The sequence below is a fragment of the Anolis carolinensis genome, chromosome 3, assembly GCF_035594765.1.
Source record: "Anolis carolinensis isolate JA03-04 chromosome 3, rAnoCar3.1.pri, whole genome shotgun sequence".
Classification (NCBI taxonomy): Eukaryota; Metazoa; Chordata; class Lepidosauria; order Squamata; family Dactyloidae; genus Anolis; species Anolis carolinensis.
The window spans coordinates 216,731,122-216,752,237 of record NC_085843.1 but is presented as its reverse complement, the minus strand read 5'-3'; the positions used below and the strand labels follow the sequence as shown (position 1 = coordinate 216,752,237).

At 41.8% G+C, this 21,116-nt stretch overlaps 1 protein-coding gene across 1 annotated transcript in view; it reads right to left on the bottom strand.

The window, feature by feature from the left end:
• Nucleotides 1-21,116, bottom strand: part of spock2 (SPARC (osteonectin), cwcv and kazal like domains proteoglycan 2) — a 145,484-nt gene that overhangs the window by 33,544 nt on the left and 90,824 nt on the right. The window contains exons 3-5 of the mRNA XM_062976984.1: nucleotides 18,918-19,032; nucleotides 13,311-13,425; nucleotides 3,133-3,247 (exon numbers count right to left, since the gene is read on the bottom strand). Of these exons, the coding sequence (XP_062833054.1) occupies nucleotides 3,133-3,247; nucleotides 13,311-13,425; nucleotides 18,918-19,032 (345 nt within the window). The remainder of the gene's footprint in view (nucleotides 1-3,132; nucleotides 3,248-13,310; nucleotides 13,426-18,917; nucleotides 19,033-21,116) is intronic.

The following is a 21,116-nucleotide window of genomic DNA, read 5'->3' as shown; positions in this document are numbered from 1 at the left end:
CGGGACATTGTGCAAACAGGCCCTCTAGGACCAGAATGCTCGGATGAGGTCATTATTAACAAGGCCCTGTCAGGTTCAGAAGCCTCCCGTGTAGGAGGAGGCCTGATCACAGGCTTGTTGACCCTGGGTGCTTACCCAGGGATTGTAGCTCAAGCAAATCGTAGAAGTGTTCTAGGCCTGACTTGCCGCCTTGAAAAGTCCATAAATGCCACTGGTAAAATTTTCCGGGAAATCCAGTCTGAAGTAGAAGAAATCAGCCAGATGGCCCTACAGCATAAGTTGGCCCTTGACTACCTACTGGCGGCCAGGGGGGGGTTATGCGCCATGGTTAGAGGGCGTTGTGTAGTGAAATTTCATAACTTGAATAGTACTATTGTAGATGACATCGAGTCATTGCAAAAGCTAATTTACAATAATGTCCAGGAGGTAGAAGGTTGGTCTCCCTTCTCCTGGGTGACTAGCTGGTTACCCTCAGTAGAATGGTTGAAGGACATATTGTTGGTAGGGATTTTAGGATTGTTCATTGTTCTCATAGTTATGTGCTGCACTCCAATAATGATGCAAATGTGTACTAGGTGTGTCACACAATCTTTACCTGGAGAAAAGATAGCCATACTCCAAGCCAAGCGGGATTGGATGGAACCATAATGCTTTGCTTCAGCTTTTGTACATGCGCTTCGCAAAAAGAAAATGGGGGAGTGAGGCGGGAGGTTAAAGAACCCCAGGAAATACCATATATGGGCAGAGATGGCGACGGCTAGCGACCCGGGTGAATAAACTCACAGAAACATGTGATTTCTGGGAAATCATGTGTTTCTGAAGAAATGAAAGCTAAAGATAAACAAACAGCGCATGCGTACGCAGGCGCTCTGAATGATTGTGAACACGGCACAGAAAGAGTGCGGCCGGACCGCTGGTCAGCACTGATTGGGTCCAAGTCAAGCAGCGTCACAACTCTAAGCCAATGAATTTGCTTGTGGGCGGGCATAACCCGAACCCTGTAGTGTGTATAAATATTTACTCAGCCCGCCACTGGGGGTTCTCCCTGGGAAAAGCACTTATTTTGTGCGAGGGGGAACCCTAGTGGCCACTAGCCAAATAAAACTGCTTTCTTGGAATTATTCCAGTTGTCCGTCTCCAATCCATCCACTGCGCTCAACAAGGACCGTAGCACAAAGGTTCCGCTACAGTCTTCCATATAAGTACTAACCAGGATTGACCCTGCTTAGCTTCCACAATTGGACAGGATCTGGTGCCTTTGTCACCGGCAAGAGTCACTATAGCATAACACTTCAACTTGAATCATGGATCCATGGAGTTTGAAAAAATTACTTTATAGTACCCCGATTCCCAGAATCCCCGAGTCAGCATATCCACTGGTTATACTGGCTGGGCATTCTGAACAGAAACTACAAAAGACAAGTTTTCCAAACTCTAAGAATGGAATGCGACAACCAAAGGGATTTATCCATTTAAAGTTGTTTGGAAACTTTATCATTTTCAGTTGCTGCCCTGAACTATGCTATATTCTTTGATGTCTTCTGTTCGGAGTTACTGGAAGACTGACTTCATCTTTCACAAAATAATTTCATAAGAATTACCTTTAACCCATGGAAGCTGCCCAATTCAGAATGGGTTTATGTTATTTCATATGTTAGAAAATGGATACATATCTTTCCAATGCATGTAATTGTTTGACAAAGCCCCTGATGTGACAATACACTCACCGGCGTAACCTGAATGAATTATGAGTGTGTAATTGTTATGGAAGAATGGATTTCAATACATATTGGGCTCTTCTAGAACTTGGCTTTCAGTCTTTTTATGCTCGCAGGGAGCAGCAGACGGGAAAAAGAAAAACCTGCTTTCTTTAGATCAGGTGACAGCTCTATATAGAAGTCAGATTACATGCCCCAGTTATTTTTATTTCACATTTCTTGTTCTGTGGGTCACAGCTAGCTTTGAAAGCAAAGATCTATTAACTTCCCTTTTCCCATTTTCAAATTGACATTTCAATGTGGATCATATCTAACTTTTCTTCTGCTTCTGTGAACATGGTCTGATTTCTGAATCATTACTGCTTGAATTAGATCACTCATTTTCAATCACAGCAGTAGCTAAAACTGAAATCTAGCTGCCTTTACCTCCAATGTATGGTTCTACTTCCTCCTCCCTCTACTTGTCAGTAGAATAGACTCAGGGCACTTTCCTATTGACTTGATATAGTGGATAACAGAGTAGGGCCCGAATTTTGTTTTAGCTGTTCCCTTCATGGTTTTGTAGTGTTTTGTCCATTTGGATTGCACAGAACAGTACAACCTCATGGGAACAAAAGTGAACAACCTCATGGGAACAAAACAGTGAAACGAAAGGCAGAGGGGAACAGTAGCCGGTCGGCTGATTTTCGGCGCTTGGCTGTAGGCCCTGGCTTGCAGGGCCTTTAGCCAAGCACTGGGCACTCGATGCTCATAGGCCCTGCCTGCAGGGCCTACGGCCGAGCGCTCAACGGTAGGCTCAGCAGCCAGGGCCTACGAGCCACTGAGCGCTCAATGCTAGGCCGATGAGCACTTGGCACTCAACTGTAGGCCCTGCGAGCTGGGCCTGAAGCTTTGCCTCCCAAGGCCTGAATTTTTTTTTGTTTTTTCAGACTTTGGATGGAAAAGCCCATTTGTATAGGTGCCTGTTTCCGTAAGCGGCGGAAGGAAATGGGGCCATACGAATGGAACAAACAGAAACGCTAAGTAATTCCATACAAATTCATAAGCCTAGTGGATAGTAGCCATGTGGCTAGATGTTAAATGGTGAACAAGTAAAACAGTGGCAAAACAGTGGCAATGCATATTGCATGAGACCATAAACAGTGTTACTGATGGAAGGAGTTTATCAACAACTGTGCCCAGGTAAGTTTACAGCTCAGAAAGATTAGCGGTGTTTGGTTCAGAGAAAGCTGAGGCCCTGAAGGATAGTTTCAATTGAATACTCTCATGCCCACCACTCCTGTTTTATTTTTATGTCTGCAGTTCGTACACCGGAGGCTGCACTTAACACAACAGAAAATAGGTTTATGTGGAGGAGGTGGGAAGTAGGAATTTGAGAGTTATTTAGACATTCTCTGGGATGGTTCTCTCTGACCTTGTTTGCCATCTGTGGCTGAGGTAGGACTATGGTCACTTGCACATGGACATGGTCCCTCACATTTGACGGTCAGCTGCTTGTTTGTCAGGCAGCCCTGCTGCTCCAGTTTACACTGCAAGAAAAAAAGGATAAATCAGAGGAAGAACCCAGAAAATTCACCTGCCAGTTCAATCAGGAGAAAACCCCACAAGGGCTGGGACCTACCAGTCTGGCAAACTGGGCACGAACACCTGTCCCTTGTATCATCTATACCTTCATCCCTACTTGGTCCTCCTCTTTGTCAAATCTCACCCTAGTCCATTCAGCAGAAATCATAAACCTTTAGGCAAGGGATCCTGTTATGCCTAAGCTCACAAACAAGATTCATCTACCATCAGTGCAAGCAGAGGAGGTCCAGTGTTTTCTCGATGTTTTCAAAAATTTCCACCTGCAAAATTTCCATCTTCCATCAGGGATTAGAGCAGCTGTCATCGAAAACATTTTGGAAGCACTGAGCAACTTAGCTCTGATTTCCTACTACGGCTAAGCAACTATGTACAGATACATAAAATGTTTTTTTTAAAAGAGAAATCGATGTGCTAGGATTCACATTCTCTAAATTACTTAATTAGCAGTTCAGTACAAACACCTTAAGTCGCAACACTCAACAACATGCAAGAGGATTAAAAATACCAGAAGTCCCAGATTTTGTTCTTGTTTGTTCCAATTTTGGAGCTCCACGCCCATTCTTTTGTGTGTGTGTGTGTGTCCCAGGATATTTTCTATCAGTGCTCAGTCAAATCAAGAGACTTTTTATACCAACTTGGCAGATCAGCTTATTTTTACCTGGTATAAAATCAGAAAGAACAGGAACAAAATCTGGGCCTTTTCAATCAGTCCCAATGTTGATGTATATGTTGACACATGCTATAGATATACATTTTAAAGAGTGACAATATCCTTATGTCATAAATACAAGTGATAGTGGGTGGTAGAAAGCCTTCCCACGTAGCCCTAATATTCTTTTTCAGGAATCATACTGAAAGAACCATGGAATTTCAGAGTCTCTCAAAGACCAAATCACGTTTGGTGCTCCAACATCATGTCAGCAGTAAATAGGGTAATACAACTTGAGTTAGGAAAGTCTACCTGCTGCAGTTTTAGAAATAACGTGAGGGAAGTAAATACACAATATATCATTTGTCATTCTAAAACAAAATATCTCATAATCCATTTTGCTTTTTAAAATGTCCTCAGGGGAAAAAAAAACAAAACCCACATTCTGTCTCCCCTCCTGATTTTTTCCGCACACACCCTTCAAATCTTTAACGAAGATGAAGTATTGCCCTAAGGATGATATATTATGCAGTCTGATTCACTGAGTTTCTTCTCATAGCCAAATATTGCATCTGCCGCAGTTACAGAAGTACAAAGAAAAAAACACTGGATCACAAAATTCAGTCTCCTGGATTTTAAAAAATCTAGTTTTATGATAATGGGGTTTTTTATTTGTTGTGTCAGAAGCGAATTGGGAATACAGTTGTAATGTATAGAAAAAAATCACAAAGAAAGTTTAAAACTTGGCATTATACTACATTTCCTTTGACCAGAAGCTGGCCACTTTGAGTGCTTCTGGTGTCACTGTAAGAAGGTCCTCCACTGAGCATGTGGCAGGGCTCAGACTGCATTGTAGTAATTGGGCTGTGGTTTGCTTTTCTCCACACTCGCGTGCCGTGGACTTCACTTTGTAGTCCTTTTTCTTAAGACTAGTTCTGCATCTTGTGGTACCAGAGTGCAGTCTGTTCAGCACTTTCCAAGTTGCTCAGTTTTCTGTGTGCCCAGGAGGGAGTCTCTCATCTGGCATCAGTCACTGATCGAGGTTCCGGGTTTTAGCCTGTCACTTTTGGACTCTCGCTTGTTGAGGTGCTCCTGTGAGTATCTCTGTAGATCTTAGAAAACTATTTCTTGATTTAAGGCATTGGCTTGCTGGCTGATATCCAATTAGAGGATGGGCCAGAGATGTCAATGCCTTGGTCCTTTTATTGCTGGCTGCTACTTCCTGGCTGACGTCAGGTGGTGCAATGCCGGCTAAACTGTATAATTTCTCCAGCGGTGTAGGCATAGGCATCCTGTGATAATGCGGCATGTCTTGTTAAGAGCCACATCCACTGTTTTAATGTGGCGAGATGTATTCCACACTGGGCAAGTGTACTCAGCAGCAGAGTAGCAAAGCGCAAGGGCAGATGTCTTCACTGTGTCTGGTTGTGATCAGTCAGCTTTTGTATGATATTATTTCTTGCACCCACTTTTTGCATGATATTCAAGCAGTGCTTCTTATAAGTCAGACCACAGTCCAGAATAACTCCCAGGTATTTTGGTGTGCTGCAATGCTGCAGTGGGATTCCTTCCCAGATAATCCTCAGGGCTCAAGATGCTTGTCTGTTCTTAAGATGAAAAGCACATGTCTGTGTTTTAGATGGATTAGGAATCAGCTGGCTTTCCCTGTAACAGGCAGCAAAAGCACTTATAACTCCAGAGAGCCTCTATTCAACCATTTCAAAGCTCCCTTCTTGAACAATGATGTCACGATCGTCAGCATAGTCCAATGTTCAAGTCCAATTACATACAAAGTCATAGTAAAAAGGCGTTCCTTATATACAAAGACAAAATCAAGGTTTGCTTTGGGAATGTTCAAAATATTTTCAAGGTGTGTATGGTTAAATTTGGATGCAGAATCCATGGATATGGGGAGCCAATTTAACACATAACATAATGCAGCTTGTCTTGGCATGGAATGGTTGTACAGCAACACAGGGCTTAAATTTTAGCACATAACATGCAATTGGTGACTCAGTTAAAGAAGGTTATGTTTGGGGCCCTGCAGTGGCCTCTTTAAGGGCTTTTAGTCCGGTCCTTTTTTCTTTTTTTTCTTTTTCTTTTGCCTTCTTCCCAAGCTGGTCCCTACCCTTTGGCTAGGTACGCAACCAGTCAAATGGGCACATCTATGGACTTGCCTTCCAGCAACAACAGCTTCCCTTCAGTTGGCCCTTGTGAATTCCAAGGGCAGATTGTAAGAGCAGGATTTTGTAGCAGGCCAGCTTTCTGATCCTGTTACCGTTTTGTTATTTAACTCTTCAGGCAACCAGGGCCCAAAAGCAAATAACAATGAATCTTCTTAGTGCTAATCTCCCCGAATGAAATTTCCTGCTGTGTCCTGGTTTTGAACTAATCAGGCTAAGGCTTCTCAACATTCTTAGATGTATAATAGGCTACAAACTGGCTGCCTCTTCTATGCAAGCTGTAAAATGTTTCCCCAGCTACTGCTGCCCTGCTGTGATTTCATGAACAGTTTAATAACTGATGGAGGGTTTGGCAGGGCAGGAGGGAGGGAGTCAGTTGCAGAAAAAAACTGAAAAAATCAGTATATTTGATGAACTGATATGTGTTGGTTGTGGGAAGGTGAGGGGTTAGAGTGGCCATCTACACATTGCCAAAATAAGGGATAATGCATATCAAAGAATGTGACCACAGTTTGCATACAACTTGCATATATACTAATTCATGGATGTAGCTGTACTTTCAGAAAGAATTACTACAATGGATACAGAAATACATTACATTTCAACATGGAAAATTTATTTATTTACCCTATTTACACCTCGCCTTTCTCTACCCTGAAGGGGACTCAAGGCGGCTAACATATGGCAATTATTCAATGCCTTAGAAACACATACAAAACATAAGCTTATAAGAATTGAATTAAAATTAATACATATTAAACATTTAAAATTGCATTCAATATTAAAATCACGCCATTCAGAAATCACAATTTAAGACCGTTCCATAGTCATTGCACATATTCCAAATCTATTATTGCACTACTCTATTCTCCGAAAGCCTGATCCCAGAGCCAGGTTTTTGCTTTCCTTCTGATGGTTAGGAGGGAGGGGGCTGATCTAATGTTGCTGGTGAGGGAGTTCCACAGCCAAGGAGCCACCATTGAGAAGGCCCTGTCTCTCGTCCCCGCCAGTCACGCATGCGAAGCAGGCAGGACTGAAAGCAGGGCCTCTCCAGATGATCTTGATCTTCGAGAGGGTTCATAAGGGAAGATATGTTCAGACAGGTAAGCTGTCTGAACCACCACATCACATTGGCTAACTTCATGATGATGACGATCAATGACAATCACTTAATGTGCATGCTTCCTCAAAGCCCTTCCACAGTACATACGGTAGTTATCACAATATGGTTCCACTTTTAACTACATGACTGCACCCTATTAGAGTCCTGGGATTTGTAATTTGGGGTGACACTGGAGCTCTCAAATTTAAAAATCTAAATACCTTCCCAGATTCCATAAGATACTGCTCTGGTAGTTAAGCATCATCATAGTGTTATATTTGTACAGTGCAAAGGGATCTTCTATGTGCTATCGAGGTGCAAAACAGTGATGGGCTATTTGAAGTTTTCTATTCTTTTTAAAAAAAATCTTGACCTAGATTTCAACTGGAGAGATCTTCATATATAGAATGACTTCTAAGAGACAATTGTACTATCTGAAATAGGATATATAGCCACCCTAGTGAGTTAAAGAAGTTATCAACACCAGTTACAGCTATGATAATGAAGTACTTATTGGCTGCTGTATCACACTATCTAGTTCATCTCATGATCCTTCCTGGTGAATGAAAATTGCCCCAGCTATAGGGCAATCCAGTGACCACTTTTGCTCCACAATTGATTGTGGTAAGTTTTGCGTTCCTTCACATACCCCAGGTAGGTTTTGGAGGTATATAAATTTTGTCTCAGTTTGCAGGAGGAATAATAATACCAATGGTGGTATGGATATTGAAAAGGCATGACTACAGGTGAAAGGAAGAAACCAAGAGGAATTAGCATGAAGCAAATCCTTGTTGTGGCCACCCTCCATCTGGAAATCTATGCCCTCATTGTAAAAGACCATGTGGATCCAGAATAGGTCTTCACAGTCATTTATGGCTCTACCACCAAGACTCTACCTTTAGAAGACAATAAGTCTTGACCATGAGTGACCGCTCATAACCACCATGCAGTTACCCAGTGTGATTTAGTGCTTTGAACTTTGGACTATGGGAAGATCTACAATTTTTTTTTTCGTGTCAGGAGCGACTTGAGAAACTGCAAGTCACTTCTGGAGTGAGAGAATTGGCCGTCTGCGAGGATGTTGCCCAGGGGACGTCCGGATGTTTTGATCTTTTACCATCCTTGTGGGAGGCCTTTCTCATGTCCCTGCATGGAGCTGGAGCTGATAGAGGGAGCTCATCCACACTCTCCTTGAGTTGGATTTGAACCTCGCAGCCTTCAGGTCAGTAACCCAACCTTCAAATCACAAGGCCTTAACCCATTATGCCAAAATAGGTTAGCACAGCACAACGGCGGCTACCCAAATGAGCTCTGACTTGTGAGTCACACTATCCTGTTGAGTTTTACTGTACTCTATGCAATGTGAGGCACGCAACACTTATTTCTGGTGGTGACATTATATCACTGTGCCATCATCAAGACTCACTCTCTTCAGAAGGCAAATCAGATAACCTTAGAGTTTTCACCCTGCTTTTATTATCACTGTCTCTTTCCTTTTCTTTGAGAGATTTGGTTTATATCTGTTATGCTCTAGTTATCCAGATCTATCCAAAGTGTCCCAAATATTATCATTTTGTGTTCAGAATATAATGGAAGTCTGCCATACTCAGATCAGCATACAATAATGTTGCAAACGGGAGCAAAGGTAAAGGTAAATTTAGATATTCACCTCCCCTCTCCATACAGTGAAACATTTGCCTCTATTAAATTATACTGGTGGGTTTTTGTACTGTTTCAAAAACCTGCCAGATTTCTTTGACTTAAGAGTGACAGTGGGACAACAAAAACATGTGCACACACTATGGAAAGTGAAGCTCCCTCAGATATACTTTAGTCCTCAAAAAATCCCCTATTGCTTGTCCTTGCTTGACCTTGTTTATTTATTGCCTCCATGCATTTCACTCTTGGGTGTCATAAGGCAGTAACATTTGTGAGAATTATACAGTTTATAATAACCATTTTAGCGGCTCTCTTTCTCTCTTGATCTTCCAAAGCAAACAAAAAACCCCGCACATAAATAAAATAAAAGTCTCACCTTCACGTAATTACATCTTGAAAACCCAATTATACCACTTCTTAGACCTCCACTAATTGGTTATATGTAACTTTTATATAATTTGGTGTTTGTTTACATATTAGCAAAAATCCCAGAGGTGTTATCCTTAAACTATTAGATTTAATAACAGTAACACCAACTCTGCAGCTTTCGTGAATATTTCACATTTATCTAGCGATGCTGAAGAACATAAGGCTCCCTGTTTGGGTTGCGGGATTTTTACAGTTTTCACATGTAGCAGCTGCCTTTTTACAGAATCCAGCCAAAAATGAGAGACAGTGTAGTTCCCATTACCACTAAGGACTACTTACAGTGCATCTACACTGTAGAATTAATGCAGTTTGGCCCCACTTTAACAACCATGGCTCAATGCTATGGAATCCTGTGAGTTGTATGTTTACAAGATCTTTAGCTTTTTCTACCAAAAAAAAGTGCTGGCCAAACTACAAATTCTATGATTCCATAGCATTGATCAATGGCAATTAAAGTATTGTAAAATTGCATTAATTTTGAAGCGTAGATGTAATCTTAGTGGGTACTATAGATCAATGATCCCAAAACTTTGGCCCGCCGTGTGTTTTGGACTTCATCTCCCAGAATCCCAGCCAGATTGGCCAACAGTCAAGAATTCTGGGAATTGAAATCAACAATATTTGGAGGATCAACATTTGGGGACTACTGCTTTAGATGGGGAAGTGTTATCAAAACATTGACCTTTGCCATCAGGAAAACAAATTGAGAAAATACTATTTATGAGGGGAGAGAAATGCTTTGAACATTTAAAACATACCTCACAAGACTTTGTTGTTGTTATATGCCTTCAAGTTCTTTCTGATCTGTGGACCTATCATAAGGATTTCTTAGCAAGATTTGTTCAAAAGAGGTTTGCCATTGCCTTCCTCTTTGGCTGAGAGTATATGACTCGCCCAAAGTTCCCAGTGGGTTTAATGGCAGCAGTGGTTCGAACCCTGACCTCCAGAGTCATAGTCTTAAACCATTACACCATGCTGACTCTCCTTTCTGTTTACTTGGCATAAAGACACAAGAGTGGGAGTAAACTGAAAAGGAAAACCCAGCTTTACCTAAAGTGTTTAGCAGTTCACATTAATGGTAAGCCTGGATGAGCAGTTTAACAGCAGAGAACCTTGTAGTTTTCAGTTTCACACCTCCTCAAATTATCATTTATAGAAACACAGCACACGGTAGTAGATACAGCATTCTTCAACATCAAGCTAGCATGATTGAGAATTGGGAGCATAAAATGAATCCTCCAAGAAATTGAATGGTACAAGATATGACTCAATAAATAGATGAGACATTATCCTGCTTTGAGAGATGTTGCTAAGCCACAGATCTAAAATATGTTGTCAAAGGTTTTCATGGCCAGAATCACTGGGTTGCTGTGAATTTTTCGAGCTGTATGGCCATGTTCCAATAGCATTCTCTCCTAATGTTTCACCTGCATCTGTGGCAAGCATCCTCAGAGGTTTGTTCGGAGATCTGTTGGAAATGAGGTAAGTGGAGCTATAGATATCTGTGGACTGTCCAGGGTGGGAGAAAGAACTCTTGTCTGTTTGAAGCAGGTATGAATGTTGCAATTGGAAGCCTGATTAGCATTAGCCTTGCAGCTGCAAAGTCAAACAGTGTTGTCTGGAGGCATCCTTTGTTTGGGAGCTGTTAACTGGCACTTGATTGTTTGCTGTCTGGAATTCCCGAGTTACTGAGTGGTGTTCTTTATTTACTGTCTTGATTCTGGTGTTTTTTAATACCAGTTTTTTAAATACTGGTTCATTTTCATGGTTTTCTCCTTTCTGTTGAAACTGTCCACATGCTTGTGGATTTCAATGGATTCTCTGTGTAGTCTGACATGATGGGTGTCAGAATGGTCCAGCATTTCTGTCTTCTCAAATAATATGCTGTGTCCAGGTTGGTTTATCAAGTGCTCTGCTATAGCTGACTTCTCGTTGAGTTAGTCTGCAGTGCCTCTCATGCTCTTTGATTTGTGTTTGGCTGCTGTGTTTGGTGGTCCTGTGTAGACTTGTCAACAGCTGCATGGTATACGGTAGACTCCTGCAGTGATTAGAGGATCCCTCTTGTACTTTACTGAACATAGCATGATTGAAATTTCTTGGTAGGTCTGTAGCTTATTTGTAGGTTGAGTTTCTTCATCAGCTTCCCTATGAAGTCTGTGGTTCCCTTGATGTATGATAAAAACATTTTTCTTCTGGGTGGATCTTTGGCTTTACTTCTGTGGCTTGTTCCTGGTCTTGCAGCTCTTCTGATGTCTGTCGTAAAGTACCTATTGGTCTGGTTTTTTTAGATAGCAAAGAACATCCAGCATTTCAATGCATCCAAAGTGGCATGACATCACCAGTTTGGCCAATTTGAGGGCATTTTTTGGAATTTGGGGGAGGTGGTTTGAATAGCTCTTGGGGGCTAGGGGAAACCTCATTTTCAGGCACAGATTCATAGTTTTGGGTAACCAAAATCATTCCAATATCAGCATAAATTGTTTTTTTAAAAAAAAAAATTGAGTGGTGACAGGGAGCTTTGGGACTTTACAGAGGCTCAGAGATTCCAAGAATAACACATATTCCTCAGATAGCACATAATCTACCTCTGCAATAAATGTATATACCAAGAGATAGGCATTTGCAAGGATCTTTGGGGGGCAGTTACGGAGGCCACTTTGGTCATTGGTCCACATCCACATCCATCCACAGTAAGATGGCTTGATGCTTGGCTGCTGCTCCCCCTGATGTTCAGTGACTGGGAAATAGCTGGATTCATCTAAGAAAACTGCATTTGACAGGGAGCTGGTTGTTGCTTAGTTGATTTACATGGCCAAGAGGGAATCCAAACCCAAACTCCAGGCTCCCAACACTTAAATCATTACACCACACTGGCTCTCAAGTCAGACTTAGTTGTTGCTGTTGTTGTTGTTGTTGTTGTTGTTGTTGTTGTTGTTGTTGTTGCTGTGTGCCTTCAACTCATTTCTGACTTATGGCGATCCTAAGGCAAACCTGTCATGAGGCAAGAATTTTTCAGAGGAAGCCTGCTTATGTCTTCTGAGGCTGAAAGGGTGTGAATTGTCTATTAATGATTGGTGGAGTTATAGGCAAGGAAAATAATTTCCAAGACATGTGCCAGATAGAATTGGTAACTGAGGGGTTAAATTATTCAGTACATGTAAAGGCTGGACCAAAGGACAACATACCGGTCAAGTCAGATGGATGCAATATCCAGAGGTGTCAACAGAGATAAGCAAGGAAACTAAGAATAAAGCACTTGCCCCAATATGCTTGATTTAAAAAACACAGAGGCAGGGGAAGAGCAGAGATAAGATGCAGTTCAGCATGCTTGTTACAGATAACACTTGTGTCCGTGACTGCAGAATCCAGGGGTCGGCTTGAACTCAAATGCCTTTTTGGGGACCCTTGGCATTGCCCAATGGGCTTCCCTGACCAGTGAGACTTGAAATCTGGTCTCCAAAGTCACAGTTCAGTACCGAAACCACTACGCCATACTGCCTCTCAATTCAAACTTATGCCACTGCCACTGCTAGCCACACTTTCAGACTTCTCGGTCTAGTAGCTCTCACTTGAGCAGATTCATTACTATTCCAGAAAGTCAGCCTGAGAATGTTGTTGCCTGAAGTAGATCAGCAAACAGCACCTTTCCATAACGACCTTGCCACAACCATTCAAGTCAAGGTGAATATTCCTCAGATGTTTTGGCATTCAAGGCAGAAAATCCTCATATGATCTTTGTCCCTACCTTTCATAGTAATAACACATAATTAACAATTTTCTGCCCTTTTGTGGCAACTGCTACTTGAGCTTCCCACTCTATCTCTTGTGTTCTGGCTTCCTTAGGAGATGTCTTTTCCTGCATAAGATTGGTCACCGCCATGAAGGCTAGAAGCCTGAAATGACAGCCATCTTTTGAATCCCAAGAGAGTGTTCCCCCGCCCGCTCTCCACCCACCTCATTGTCAGGGTTAGTTGTTTTCTCCTCACCACAGAGCTGTACGTGTGTCCATCGGAGCCACAAACAGATGCCAGCTGGGTCATATGGCAGGGCTTGCACAAGCTATCCTTGTTTCCATGGGGTTTCAGGGCTGGCTGCTTGATCCTGTGTGTGTGTGTACATATGAACAAGAACAAGAGAGAAGGAAGAGAAAACAAAGAGAGAGTGTTAGAATGGAGGTTTACTTCACTGCGTATGCAGCCACAGGCGCAGAATGCATTCTTATTGGCATTTGAGTCATAGTTTGGAAAAATGTCTTTCTGGACTACAGCTCCCAACATTGTCAATGGTCATGGTATTCTGGGAGCTGTATTCTTTAAAAGGGAACTTTTCCAGCCCCCAAATTACGAAACACAAAACTTCCCTAACCTACAGGCTTCTCAAATGAAGACTTCAAAATGAAGAAGTCTTGAGAAAGGATGTTTTCCAGCACTAGTAACATGATATAACAGGCAGAAATCTATAGGTGAAATTACTCATGGTAGAGGGCACCATCCACCAACCAGCATCTCCAGATATATTGGATTACAATACCCAGGCTCCACACTGAAGGAAGCTGGCACAGAGAAGCAGTGGAAATTGTTTTCTGTCTTCTGTGCAACTGGTTTTGGATTTTTCCCTCCTAAAAAATTATCTGTAGCCCCCGGTGGCCTAGTGGGTTAAACTGCTGAGCTGCTGAATTTGCTGACTGAAAGGTTGGCAGTTCGAATCTGGGGAGCGGGGTGAGCTCCCGCTGTCAGCTCCAGCTTCTTCCCATCTAGCAGTTCAAAAACATGTAAATGTGAATAGATCAATAGGTACAGCTCCGGCAGGAAGGTAATGGCACTTCGCAGTCATGCTGGCCACATGACCTTGGAGGTGTCTATGGACTACGCTGGCAATTCAGCTTAGAAATGGAGATGAGCACCAACCCCCAGAGTCAGACACAATTAATGTCGGGGGGAAACCTTTACCTTTATCTTTTAGTATATAGTTTGTTCACTGGAGAAGAAAATTGTGGCACAATGCGTTAAAACCTTGGCCAGCTGGACTGCTGAGCTGAAGGTAGGGTTGCTGACCTTAAGGTTGTCGGTTTGAATCTGCAAGATGGGGTGAGCCCCTGTCTGTCAGCTCTAGCTTGTGGGGACATGAGAAGCCTCCCAATAGGGTGGAAACACACCCGGGCATCCCCTGGGCAATGTCTCTGTAGACAGCTAATTATCTCATACCAGTGCATAGTTAGGTGTTCATCATTTACCTCCACCTCCACTGGCAGGGCACTATCCATGTTGGGGATTTGTGCTAACAAATACAAATGAAAGTTGGGGTTTGGAAAGAGAGGAAGGGTAGGTATATTTGTCCTGGTTTGACCTTGCTGTGCTCCAAAATCTTGTAAGGATTAAAACTACAGAAATCCTGTCCTGGATACAATCTGGCAATCTTAGCTATGGTACAAGCATTATGATCGACATTATTGATTTCAGCAAGGAGGGCACAATGTGGACCAATTTCAAAAGCAACCGTGGGAACACATAGGGTGGGAATAAGCAAGAAGTGTTTTTAAGACAAGCCGTACGTTTTTACTTGCTTCCAAAGTTACTTTCAAGGTTATTTAATGAGGCATTTTTCAGCTAATTTTTTCATGTTTTATGCCAGCCTCAATCCATCCTGAGGATTTTTTCCCCTTTTAAAACAATGAGTAACATGACAAGTAACTAATACCATTTTGCATCATTAATGGTAACAATTTATTTTGGGGAAAGCTCTGAAAGGAGACACATACATAACAAGTGACTTTTAATGTAGATGTTCTGCATCTCGCTCTCTCGGGAATGCCACATAATTTGCCCCTGATTTTTATATTTTTCTTTTTCGTATTTGTTTCTACCCCTGCTGCCAAAAAGTACTCAAATTGCTCAGAATGAAAATGAAGTCAGTCTGTAGCCTTCTTGTTTCAAGCTATATACTAAATGTGTATGTGTGTGTGCGTGCATATTTTAATAATATTCTACTCATTTGTTCAGTAACAAATACTTTTGACCAATGAATGCTGGGGTTTTTTTTCTTAAAGGTTATTGAAACAGTCATTTAGAGCTACTAGATGAGCCCTAACCAAACTTGGATCTCAGTGAACTGTAATTCTCATCATCCACTGGATGTTAGTCACACAAGCTGGATGTGATGGTTCAGCAACATCTGGACTGTTGGAAATAGCACCCTCCCAAGCCTTTCACTATTTTTTTGCTAATATATGTATTTGCTTACTTGTATTCTATGTGTATGTCGATTTTCAGAATCGCTGCCAGACAATTAGCTGATTAGGTCTGCTTCCCTTGGGAAATTCTAAGGAGTCATGCATCTGGACAGAGTTGGGTTTCACTTCTTGTTCTCCAGGGAAAGTGTTCTGTTGGCGGGAAAACAAGACCCTATATAGGGGTTTTGCCGCAAGGGGAACCTTGTGGAGTCAATTGTTCAGCTTGAGGAGAGAGATCGTGTGTGGACTTCGTATTCCTTGTTCCCTGCTTCCCGGATCTAGTTTCAAGTCTTGCCTTGCTTCACGTTTTGCCACGGACCTTGTTTCATGCTTCAAGTTGTCACGTTCCAAGTCCTTGATCCAGCCAAGAACCAAGCCTTTGATCCAGCCTTGTTGTCAAGCTTCAATGGACTAAAGACCTTGTCATCTCCCCACACTATTGCTTGGCAAAGTGTGTGTTTCGGTTAATGGATTATAACTTTGAACTCTAATATCTTACATTGGACATTATTTTCCTGGACTATATTTGGCCTTTCCTGAAAGGTCTGCTTCTGAACTATATTCTTCACTTGTTTTTATTGACTTTATATATTTCTTTAATAAAGATATTAGATAGATTCTGGTCTCTGCGCATGGTTATTGGTGCTCTGCAGCCTGGATCCTGACAGTGTATATGTTTTGGACCACCCTCTGCTAACGAAATATATATATTTTTAGTGGCATGTCTTTGTCCTTGGCAGTTAAAAGACATAGTTCTTCAGTTTAATAGCTGAGCTACCTGTGTGCCACTACATAAACGCTTATGAATATCACTTGTTAGAGTTGTTTTCTAACAAGTTCATGTTTTTATTGACTAGTGGTTTTCAAAAGGCAGTCTCCACATATTATAGAAATTCACATTTGCCAAACGGATATGTGCCCAGAGACTGGGTACAGTTATGTTCCAATATGGAGAGCCAAGGCTGGGAAATGCTTCTAGTGGGAAGACAATTATTGGTTCTCAATGTGCTGAAGACCAGCATTAAATGTGTGCCCATTAGTTATAATTATTTATTTCTTCTTTGGATACATGCAAGAGACAGGCAGGCAAATGTTCAAGTACTGCACTGGCCCAGGGATCACAACTTTGAGTAACACTGCCTTAGAATATTGTATTATATTACTTTCTACATTAATAATATGCAAAGACATGCTGCGGCACCTTTGACACTGAGAGAAAGAAGTTGGAAACATAAGCTTTCATAGACATAACTCTGCTTATTAGATGCCTGGAGTGAACTGCCTAGGAACAGACATAGGCACATTGCATGTGTGAAAAGCAACAAGAAATGCAAAACCTGTGGGTATGGTGATGGTAATAAGTTCACTGTTAGGAATGGCTCGTAGTCATTAGGGGACAAAGGAAGGAAAGATGTTGCCTAGAGGCAAGCTTGGTAGGTGCAGGGAATGCTGTGGATGTAGCATATCTTGATTTCAGCAAGGCCTTCGACAAAGTCCCCCATGACCTTCTTGCAAGCAAATTAGTCAAATGTGGGCTAGGCAATGCAACCGAACCAAAAGGGTGCTCAACAATGGTTCCACTTCATCCCGGAAATAAGTGATTAGCAGAGTGCAGCAGGGTTTGGCCCTGGGCCAAGTATTGTTCAGTATCTTTATTAATGACTTGGATCAAGGTTTAGAGGGCATGTTTATCAAGTTTGCAGATGACACCAAATTAGGAGGGATAGCTAACACTCCAGAGGACAGGACAAGAATTCAAAATGACTTTAACAGATTAGAGAGCTGGGCCACAACTAACAAAATGAATTTCAACAAGGACAAATGTAAGATACTACACAGGCAGAAAAAATGAAATGAAAAGATACAGGATGGGTGATGCCTGGCTCAACAACAATCAATATGAAAATGATCTTGGAGTCTTCATGGGCAATTTTTTCTGGTGTGAGAGAATTAGCCATCTGCAAGGATGTTGCCCAGGGGATGCCGGGATGTTTTGATCTTTTTACCATCCTATGGGAGACTTCTCTCATATCCCTGCATAGTGACCTGGAGCTGACAGAGGGAGCTCAACCCGCTCTCCCTGGATTTGAACTGGCAACCTGTCAGTCAACAGTCCTGTTGGCACAAGAGTTTACTCAAGTTGAACATGAGCCAACAGTGTGATGCAGCAGCAATGGATAAAAAAGCTACTGGATTTTGGGCTGCATCAAAAAGCGACTAGTGTCTAGATCGAAGGAAGTCATGGTGCCTTTGTATTCCACTTTGGTTAGACTTTAACTAGAATAATATGTCCAGTTCTGGGCTCCATAGTTTAAAAGAGATATTGACAAGCTGGAATGTGTCCAGAATAGGGTGGCTAAATGATCAAAGGTCTGGGAGCCATAAATCCCTATGAGAAACGTCTTAAAGAACTGGGTCTGTTTAGCCTGCAGAAGAGAAAGTTGTGAAGAGACATGATAGCCATGTATAAATATGTGAAATGATGCTATAAGGAAGAGGAAACTAGGACTCAGATCAATGGGTTCAAATTACAGGAAAGGAGATTCCACATGAACATTAGGAAAAACTTCCTGACTGTATGAGCTGTTCAAGAGTGGAACTCTGTTTCGGAGTGTGGTGGAAGCTCCTTTCTTGGAAACTTTTAAACAGATGCTGGATGGCCATCTGTTGGGAGTGCTTTTCCTGCATGGCAGGGGGTTGGACTAGATGGCCCATGTGGTCTCTTCTAGGTAACCATATTAATTGTGGAAAACTATATTGGAATGTAGGGTGATGCTGGCTGGAAATCTGAAAGAGCTATGATAAACTGACTAGAGAGTCCTCATGAGACTGGGGTGTTAACTAGTGTATAGTGTGCCACTGTCTCTATTCAACCCATGATTGGATAGATATATGTGGATGTATTCCAATTTTCCTTTGAAGCTTTTTTTATTCAGGGACTTATGCTCTGAGGTCTGAGCTGGACTGTCCAGGAAGACTGAATTGTTCTGGAGTTGGTTATTGTGCAATTCTATTTGTAATGTCTAATTTGTGTCCATTTATCTCCTGACCTGTTTTCCCAATGCCATAATGCTGAAGGGCATTGTTGATGGAGGATGCCATTTATCAGTATGAAGTCTACAAAAGCTTATGATGCCACCTATTTTCACTCAGTATCAAAAATGCCATAAGATCCCTTCGCACACTGATGTTCCATCTTAATACATCTATGTTTTTGAATTTTACATTGATAATAGTAAGCCCGCAGACTACCCAGATCCCACCCAACCACAAAGACATTCCCTGAAGGCATGAAGCAGGGGTAAGTATTTCAAAATATGTATTCTACCCCCAGGGAATAATGAAGAATCGCTCGCGCCTTTACCTGTGCTCCAGCTTTTTGCGGCTAATGCACATGGCCCGCTGGTAGCCCTGGGCAATGCACACCTTGTGGCGACTGCATTTAACCTTTTGACAGGGATCCTTGGTGGTATCCAAACCTGATGAAAGAAATAAAGGTAAAGTTTGAAATGACTACTAGTATGCTACTCAGCACCCTGAGCGTGGACAAGTTATCTTTTTAAATAAGAACTTGGGAGCTTGGAAAACCTGATTTGTTTTTGGGGCTTTTTTTATTGCTCTGGCTAGGGGAATCTGATTGCTGTCAAAAATGTTTCCAAGTTCTGCCAAATACTCTTTTCTCTAGCATCTTGGCACAGGCTGCTGTCTACTTTTAAAGGAGCAGCTCTTTGGGACTAACCAATTTATGAACTTTCAGTTAATCTCAAAAATCTGCTTGATTCTTCCCATAATCTTTATTTATTTTTTATGCTGACACTGACAAATACGTCAATCTTTTTGCAAAAGTCTAATCTGAACAACAGTAGTGTAATACCCAATCCAGGGCCTTTGATTCCACAGTGTCAGTTGCCAGCCAAGCTACACTCCCAAATCTTAAACCCAATGACTTAAATTTGGAGAAGAGAGGTTTGTAGCCATAAAATTTTACATTTAGGGAAAGGCAGCCTATAGCATTCCCATTACGTATAAATGCAGTCGCATACACCAGCCTGTAATGTTATTTCACTATTTTTTGAAGGTCAACAAATCAGTATTCTTGACAAGCCAGAGCAGTAAAGGCATTCCTTTAAAAATTGAATTAAACTGAATATACTTAATATCACTGGAAGATCAAAGGTGCTTCCATTTAGGGGAAATGTTTTAAATCACTGAAGTCTGCTATATGCAGCAATTGGAAATCAGCTTGGCAGGATTGCATATTAGTAATGGATTGACTTGCTATACCCTCAAATGTGAATAGAGTTACAAACAATGGAAGACTGTGACTTGTCAGTGGGATGGTGACTCCTCTCTGGATCTGAGCCTTAATTTTAAATGAATTATCAATGTTATAATGAACCTCATGCTTGAAATACATTCAACATACTGAAACATGGATCAGATTTACCACCTGAATAACAACAGAGCCACAAGCCTTCACTGTCTACAACAGTGGTTTCCAACCTTTTTTTGACCAGAGACCACTTGACCAGAGAGCACTTTGACCAGGGACCATTCTCCAACATAACCAAAAGGGTTATGAAACAGTTTTTGGTCAACTTTAGATTTGTTTTGGTTATTTGGGGTGCTGATTAATAAAATTGCATTGGATAGACCACATCAACTCTAGCTTTTTATATAGAGCATATGCCATCCAGTAGTCACCATCTGCTGGGCCACAAAAAAACATATTTAATAACCTAGAGCTGATGTGGTTTATCCAACGCAATTTTCTGAATCAGCATCCCAAATAACTCCAGGCCTAAAAGTGAAGACAACAAGGCACCCCCGTTTCCAGGCACCACATGGAATAGCTCCACTCGGGAGAGGGAAGAGGAGGAGAAGCAGCAGTCAGGAGGCTTGTTGTCATGCCTTTCATGGGTAGTCGGCCTCTCCCCTCCCAACATCCCCCTTGCCTCAGCACTATAGAAGGGTTTCACGAGACCTTGTTGCAATGGTGAGGCCATGGACCATATTTTAGTTAATGGGGACCACTGGTGGTTCACAGACCACAGACTGGGAATCACTGGTGGGTGAATTCTGGGAGATGTAGTTCCCATGATACCATGTCAGACCATTTATCCATATAGCTCACTTACCACTATAATCGCCAACAGTCTTATCCAATTTGGAAGCTAACAACAGATTCAGATCTGAGTATCACTTGGATGAGAAATAAGATCTCCAAGTAGAGTTGAAAACCATCTTGTTTGAAACCTTGGAGACCTCCTGCCAATCAAAGCTGACAATATGAAACTAGATAGTCTGACATCGTATAATACAGGTTCCTATATTCCTATGTTTAGTACTGTCCATGTATTGAGTAGTTGTCTATATTGTTTTTATTTAAAAGCTGAAAACCTTTCAAAACAGGACATCTTAAAAACTGGAGAACCTGTGCTACAGCTGCAGTGCCACCACTGAAAAGGACCTAATCCAACCCATGGCAACATGTTTTGAAAAACAACCATATATATTTCAAATGTGCCTCTGTAACATGGTCACTTCAAACGACATTATCTGC